The sequence below is a fragment of the Anneissia japonica genome, unplaced genomic scaffold (genome assembly GCF_011630105.1).
Source record: "Anneissia japonica isolate Jap-2015-1 unplaced genomic scaffold, ASM1163010v1 scaffold1509_len713820_cov188, whole genome shotgun sequence".
Classification (NCBI taxonomy): Eukaryota; Metazoa; Echinodermata; class Crinoidea; order Comatulida; family Comatulidae; genus Anneissia; species Anneissia japonica.
This window is the reverse complement of record NW_022737632.1, coordinates 338,980-346,776: the sequence shown is the minus strand read 5'-3', so window position 1 is coordinate 346,776 and position 7,797 is coordinate 338,980. Positions and strand designations below refer to the sequence as shown.

Genomic DNA, 7,797 nt, shown 5'->3' with positions numbered 1-7,797 from the left:
AATTATGACAACAAGGCATGTAGACTATTGAACACTATTTATTTTCGAAAGATATTTTCGGCCAGTCCTCTGGCCTTCATCAGCTTTACTGAATGCACAAGATTGGCTGTTGTAAGCTGTATACTGTACAATATAAACAACAATAGTGATGTAGACGGATTATAGGCCAATTATCTAATAGTATATGCTGTAATATACAAAGTGAAATCCGATAGAGATCAAAGCGATCAAGTATTGAGATAGTGGAGTTTTTAGTTTTAATTCATACATTCCAGCATTTACATTTTAAATTTCATAATTATTCACTTATAGTGTAGTTAAGTCTGCTTCCCTCCATATTATTCTACTACGACATTTAATTAAGAATTGTTTAATCTTTAACTCCACTATCTCAATACTTGACCGCTTTGATCTCTATCGGATTTCACTTTACATGATAAATTAGTTAGATTTAGATGATAAATAAAAGCGATGATATCGGTAACTTCATTTTATACAAGTACCTTAGTATAATTTGTAGTAGGCCTGTATATTTTAAAAAGCCAAATAAAATGTATTGCATTTTCTACAATCCATATCTCTTGTAGACTTTTTATTAATTGGTAAAATAAATCACCATCCTATTTACGCAATTTTAACCACTAGAAGTCTATATATGTGGTACAAGTCCCCAACCATTATATTTTATTATTTTTGTTTTCTGTTTGTATTCATTTTTAGAAACTCTGTTAAGGGCTAACTGTGGCCAAAATATAGAAACATATGGGTTTATCATGTCATCACATTCTACTCAGGGTCAGTTTGACTATTTCAACCGAAGTGTCGACTGTTCATATAGGGTCACGGCTATGGCGGACTTCACTAAAGTTATGATCGACTTCAGGTGGTTTGATATCTCGGAAAGGTTAGTATTATCATTGTCATAATAGTAGGCATATGTAATTCCACTAATCAGGGCCAAATAATGATCTATTATGACTGTAATTATTATTTACAGTAATTACTGTAATTATCATCATTACTAATATTTTTTTTATTAATATTATTTGTAGGGCTATATAATTAATAATAATAATAATACTAATAATAATAATAATAATATACGAACATTAGTAGTCTTACTATAAGTAGGCCTGTTGCTAAACACAAAGAAGAGTGGGCAAGAAACCCGAAAAATAGGCCTATTTTACATATTTATTTTATATATTTGTATGTAATATAGGTATGGCGATAATACAAACTGCTCTCATGCCTCGTTATGGTTATATGATGGTACGTCCTCCGGATCGCCAGTGTTGTTGGAGAACCATTGCGGCACCGTCAGACCAAGCGTGATAGAATCAACGGGAACCAGCATGACGATCCGCGTGGTATCTGATGGCGATTGGAGTGTAATCGACTTCAGAGCAGTTTTTACGGCATCGTAAAATTAAACCCTGTCTCTTATACACATCTAGATGTGTATAAGAGACAGGGCCTATATATATATATACATTTAACGCATATATATAATATATACCGTATATATGTATATTATCACCATTAAAATACAAATACTTTGAAAATATAATCTTTTAAGAGTAAACGTATGTCAATAGACCTTTTAAGTTACGACTGCAGTTACGATTTTTCTTGTATTCTCATTCGTGCAAGTAAATCAAGTCTTTCCTCAAGAAATGCATTTTCCCCGTTACATCATTTCTGTTTTGGTTCTGGTTCTGGTGGGTCACGCCGAACTCCTAAGGACTCCAAAAGTGTAAAAGTATAACAGGGGTGTAGAAATAGTGTCTAATGATAGGAAAGGTACACCACCGCAGTTTAAGACGCGCAGCGTCAGTCATGGGCAGTCTTGCCGAACCACCGATAGGTAAGAAACTACATTTGATAGTGAAATCTCGGAGCGATTAGAGGTAGAGTAAGCGCAAATTACACCTCCAAAAAAGGATTATTTGTGATTATATGACCAGATTGTTAAACGTTATATTAAACTAAAAGGCTCATTTTACATTAGGTTATTTCCACAATGGTTGTTCCCAATAACAATTACACCGAATGCTTGAAGTTCTTTCTGTTGAAAGTTGAACGCGTTCCTAATCTTTTTCGACATATCTTCACAGCAACCGACTGTATGTCGTCTGATTTTATGTGCAGCACAACAGCTCGCTGCATATCAAAGGAAGTTACGTGTGACAGACAAAACATCTCGAACTGTGGAGGAGAAGATTACAGTGACCAGTCCGATAACTCGCCTTCATTCTGTCCAGGTAAGAATGGGTCCAAAACAAAAAAGTTTATTTTTATTTACCCGGTCATGATGCACAGTACCCACACCAGTCCACTCTTCCGCAAACAAATATCAGTTTCGTAGGTAGACCAACAAAACAATAGTAAACGATCGGTAGATGTTTGAATATCGTTCCATCAAAGACGGAGTTTACGGGGCTAGTGGGTGTATCGGCTTTAAATATCGTGTACGGATAGAAGATTATGGCATACCGTGAACCAATTGTGTAGGCCTCAATGGCCCATTCCTCTTCTCCTCGGTAAAGTCTAAATCGATCGCCGCTTTGTCCATAATGGACAAGAAATTTGTTAAACAATTTTTAGTAAACCATACAACATTAATATTAATTTGAAAGCAAACCCTTGCAAAATATTCAATAACAGTATACTATGGATTATTTTCAACGAATTAATGAAAAACAAGATCAAAACTGTTTGTTGTTTCAAGTAGGGCCTAATATAATAGGCCTATAATTTGTGAAATTTAACTTTTTGCGTACGGTATACTATGGCAAGAACTTTTTCAAAAAGATCATTAAACCGTCTTTTGTTTTGTTTCAGTAAACGAACCAGCAAATTTAGTACCTCTTTGGATTTCTCTAGCAGTTCTGGGTGCGTTATCTCCCTTCATCCTTTACTGGTGTTTCTGGAGACCTGGATATCTCACATGGATCTGCGGATGCTGTCGCAGACGTCGCTGCTCCAACAATCGATGTTCTTGTTGCACGAAACATAGTAAATTCTTCTGTCAGTTCGTTTTCTCGGGAGCGTTTTGTGTCGGGTGTGATTGCAGTGATGACTCTCACCAAAATGAGAGAAAAGATTCAGCAAAGAGACATGACTCAAAGACACCAAAGAGCACACGTGAAGCCACAACTCTTAGCAATGTATTTATTGTAGTGGATTCCGATAATGAAAGTCTCCGTAAAATTAAACCAAACGGTTCTACGAAGGGTGTCTTTCTTGACGATACAGGTTCACTAATTGTGTTGAGTAATATTGAAAAGACACCATTACAGAATGAAAGCGCATCAACAACGAATGAGCCTGAAATTAAGACAGACAACAGCAAGCCCAGAGACAATCATAAGCTTAGCAATCCCAAAAATGGACTAGACAGGCCTGGTCTAGGGCGAAGAGGTAGAGTTATGTACGAACCGGAAAGTGCAAGCGCTTCTAACAGTCCACAGTTTCATCGGCGCCCACCTTACCGAATTTCGCCGATGCCTCCCCAAACGCCAGATAGACACTCAGAAACTAATTCTCCAGATGGAAGCTTTCCTTCCTCTCAAAGTTTACCATCAACATTGGCGTTCTCTAGCTCTAACTCAACACCGACCACTGGAAAAAGAATTATGCCGCCTAAACGAGGCGTCTTTTTAGCCCAGGCGCCACTTCTGTTAGATGATGAACTTGAAAATGGAGCTGGCGGCCATGTTCGCGAAGGTCGATGATGTTCGTTTATTGCATGTAAAATTTATGATTGTTTGGTACCGTACTTAGTATTATAATATATTATATTCAACAAGCTATACAACAGAATAATAACTATTGTGTCGAGCATGTCTACCATGTTAGGCATATATGATTTTGAAGTATGTAACAGAGAGGTAATGTTCCTGGCTTTTAATCGAGATATCTGGGTTCGAGCAAAACCAGAGTCTAGTGACGCTAGTGTGGTCCGGGAGGGGGAGGGGGCCCGTCGGGACCTGGACCCCCACATTGACCCCCCTGTTGGGGAATTTCCAGCAAGGTCGTCGGAGAAGAATCAAATCTGGAGTGCCGGAAGTACAATTTAAGCATGCCTTAGGGCTAAGTTGTCAAATTTTAGGCATTGAAAACTGTTTAGTGCGAGCAGTGCTACCGTATGTGCGAGGTGTTGTATCTTATTACGACCCCATAGATTGCAGTGGTGGCGCCAGCTCTTTCCGAGAGGGTGATGGTACCTCCGACAGGGGTCTAGTAGTACCCCCGACAGGGGGACTCTTAACTTGCAGGGTTCTCTATAAAATTATCTTTTAAATAAAGAATTCAATAATTAACACACGATTTTATTATTTTTTAATAACAAAATTCCCCAACAAATTATTTTTTTCCACGACGGGGGGAGGGGGTCTAGGCTTTCCTGCCCGGGGTAGACCCCTGGTCGGGGAATTTCTGGTCCGCCAATGTCTCCCCCCCCCCCTTGAAAGGCCTAGGTGTTGCGAGGCATCAGCGTTCGGTTTGGCTTCGCTAGCCCATCCCTCCCTCTCTCTCCCCAGAGTACACATGGATAGTTGGTATACAGGGTGGTATCTAGCTGCAAATGCATGTAATACGCTCCCAGGAGAAGCCATATGTTTTCTTTAAGTGTTTGATCAAATATCCGGGATAATAATGTGAAGCGCATAAAGACCTTATGAAACGCTATGAGAATGACATATACTATTATGATGTTTGTTTAATTATTATTATTTTAACAAAGTTATCCGGAATCCAAGTCCAGTATGCCAATTTAAGAACAATCCGAAAGTATTTGTTTACTTATCAGCAATATAACCGTTTATTGGTATAAATATAGACATAATTTTATTATAATATTTTATAGGCCTAACTTTATTTAAATCCGTAGAATTTAATTTCTAATGTATGAAATATATATTAAAGAATTTAAAACCATATTTATCGTCAGGTGTTTTTGTTTCAATAAGTTTTTTTTTCACAGGCAGATTCAAATGCAATATTCGGTCTTAGGCCTATTAGGCATTATGTAATAGTTGTTGGCGCTTAGCCTATATTAAAGGTTACTGTGCAATATTGGCAATACGAAGAACGAAGAAAGTTTGTCCTAATAATAATAATAATAATAATAATAATAATGATAAAATAATAATAATAATAATAATAATAATAATAATAATAATAATAATAATAATAATAATACAGTAATAATAATAATAATGTGAAAATAGAAATAAAACATAAATGGCCACATATGTGTTAATGGAACACTAAACAATGTTACAGAGAGGAATGTCTTGATAAATGTTAAGATGAATTAGAAATGGTACTACTAATAATCGTCTGTTAAGAAAGTCACAAAATACTTGTTGTGTTCTTGTAGTTCAATGTTTTCAGACGTTATATAATCGAACCTAACTACACCTATTAGCCCTACTATTAAAATTAGTATTGTATTAGGCTTAGATATTATTATTATTAGTAGTAGTAGTAGTAGTAGTAGTAGTATCACGGTACTATTAATATCATTACATCATTAGACAAAATATATTAAAAATTATATGTCATTGTTATTAATATTTTAATTGGTGAGTCGTTGGAAATAGCTGTGGTACTTTAATGTGTTCTAATACTGTATATTCCGTTTACTGAGTGTTCTCGCTACTACAGAAACTTGGTTTCCATAGGTACGTGTAAACCTTTGAATCACAATAATTGCGTGCGCTTTCTCCGTTTTTCAGTATTTGACGTTCATCAGTGGTTTCTTAAACAAACTATGAGTTCACTGTCCCATCGTGTGAATTGTTGTTATATTCTCATTGAACAACTTAACAATAGATAATTCCGGTAACAAGGTCATTGCCTGGGGGCTTTAAAACTTGCGACAAATTATATCACACAAGAAGGATGATATTGCCATAGGTTATGGTGGTTTTGATAATTATATTCAAACATTTCATAACTGTTACTCATACGTACCTAAATAATAAGCCGGTCCTAGTTGAAGTTTAGTTAATTTGAATAAATACAAGTTTGAATTTGACAATAGTGCTACGTTTTGAGATTGAGGTTGTATTGTGACGGTTGCTATGTGGTAACAACTGGCTGTACGAAGAATGTTAATAATTGCATGCCCCTTCATAATGGGTACTTGATAGGATCTATAGCCGCAGTCACTTCTGAACATAATGAAAAGGAAACCTTTGCTGGGTGCGTGCGAAATTCTGGGTCAATGCCAAAAATTGCTGCTCAGTGAATCCGAATTCAAATAAAACGTTACTGCGCGGACTACGGATAAGAAGATATGAATTTGACGTCCAAAATGATGCATTAATAATAGTTAATGCTGGAAAAACTAAACAGTTTACAACTTCGGATAGGATGATTCGTCTACTGCTATTCACTATAATATACATAGACACGGCAGCCGGTGCAACTAGCTATTGTAAGTAGGCCTAGGCCTATTCTTTTTACAGTGTACTTATAATAATACTTTTCATCTTCTTGTCGCGCCCCTCACATTCTACTGTGTATTTGCAGTTGGAGTAGATGGCAGTGGTGGCGCCAGGGCCTGCCCAAGGAGGGGCTAAAGGCCCCGACGGGGGGCGGGGGGCTAGTGGAGCGAATCGAGTCTCACTTGGCTGGGGGCCAGGGGGTCGCCTAGGGCCCCCGGTGGGCCCCCTGGAAGCCACGGATATTTGATGAATTATGGCGAAATTTTATTACTTATTTGATAGGCATCGAGTTACTATAATATGACTTCATGTAGGCTATGCTTTCTAATGTTGAAATCAGCTTCCAAAACCAAAACATTTTGAATAAAGCAAGAAAACAAAGAGTATGCAATGTAACCATCTAATTTATTTTAAAATCCTTATTCTTGAAAGTGAAATTCTATATTTTGGAAATTTTGCATGAAATCTGTCAACCACGTTGTCATGGTCGAGGTTGCTTCACCTATTCCAACCATTATGAGGCTATCTAAATGAGCATTTGTCATAACAGAACGCAAATTATTTTTAATTATTCTCATTGAATTATTATTATTATTATTATTATTATTATTATTGTTGTTGTTGTTGTTATTGTGGTTGTTGTTGTGATGAAACGTTAACACAAACGATATGGTGGCTAAACGAATATTACATGTAAATATTTTTTTATTTGTTTGTTCCCCGACAAAATTTATCGGCTTCCCCGACTGGGGGGGGGGGGGCTATAGTCCCCAGCCCCCTCTGGCGCCACCACTGGTAGATGGTGTATAAACTATCTTTAGGCGCAGATATGCAGAGTATTTGTTACGCTTTTACGCATCCGATTTTGTCAATAGAAGGCCAAACCGTTCAACGGTTTACACCCTTCGCGATTTCATGCAACGGCAGAGATGTGAAGACTGTTACAAGCGATGTTGACACAGCAAAATATAATATACTTAAAAAACCACATTTGCTTCAATATTTATTTACCGTATCTATGGTAACATCACTGCGACATTCATGTCCACTGTTGAACATGCAATGAAAGAATCATTTACATAGAAGTAGGCCTACGCTGTTTATCGCCATTGTATGGATTGGCTAGTAAGCCTATGTCGAAGAGGTATAGTGATATCACAATATTATATACATATATATATATATATATATATATACATATATATATATTATATGTATGTATATATATATGCTGTATATATATGTATATGTATATATAATAGTGTGATATCACATATCACATATATAACACAATGGTGTGTATTTCACATATAATATATATATATATATATATATATAT

The 7,797-nt window shown here is 36.4% G+C and overlaps 2 protein-coding genes across 2 annotated transcripts in view; both read left to right on the top strand.

The window, feature by feature from the left end:
- Positions 1-266: 266 nt before the first annotated feature.
- Positions 267-6,397, top strand: LOC117117388. The gene is made up of 4 exons (XM_033261666.1): positions 267-904; positions 1,223-1,418; positions 2,012-2,264; positions 2,845-6,397. Exons 1-4 carry the CDS (start codon positions 774-776, stop codon positions 3,735-3,737), a joined length of 1,473 nt encoding a protein of 490 aa, XP_033117557.1. The 5' UTR covers positions 267-773; the 3' UTR covers positions 3,738-6,397.
- Positions 3,846-7,797, top strand: part of LOC117117387 — an 8,533-nt gene continuing 4,581 nt past the window's right edge. Inside the window, exon 1 of the mRNA XM_033261665.1 lies at positions 3,846-3,957. Coding sequence (XP_033117556.1) covers positions 3,846-3,957 — 112 coding nt within the window. The remainder of the gene's footprint in view (positions 3,958-7,797) is intronic.

Bases quoted from the DNA above. Each gene is read 5' to 3' on its own strand.
- LOC117117388 (XM_033261666.1), top strand. From the start codon at position 774: ATGTCATCACATTCTACTCAGGGTCAGTTTGACTATTTCAACCGAAGT. The intron at 905-1,222 runs GTTAGTATTATC...TATGTAATATAG, and splicing joins TGGTTTGATATCTCGGAAAG to GTATGGCGATAATACAAACT. The intron at 1,419-2,011 runs GCATCGTAAAAT...ATTTTACATTAG, and splicing joins ACTTCAGAGCAGTTTTTACG to GTTATTTCCACAATGGTTGT.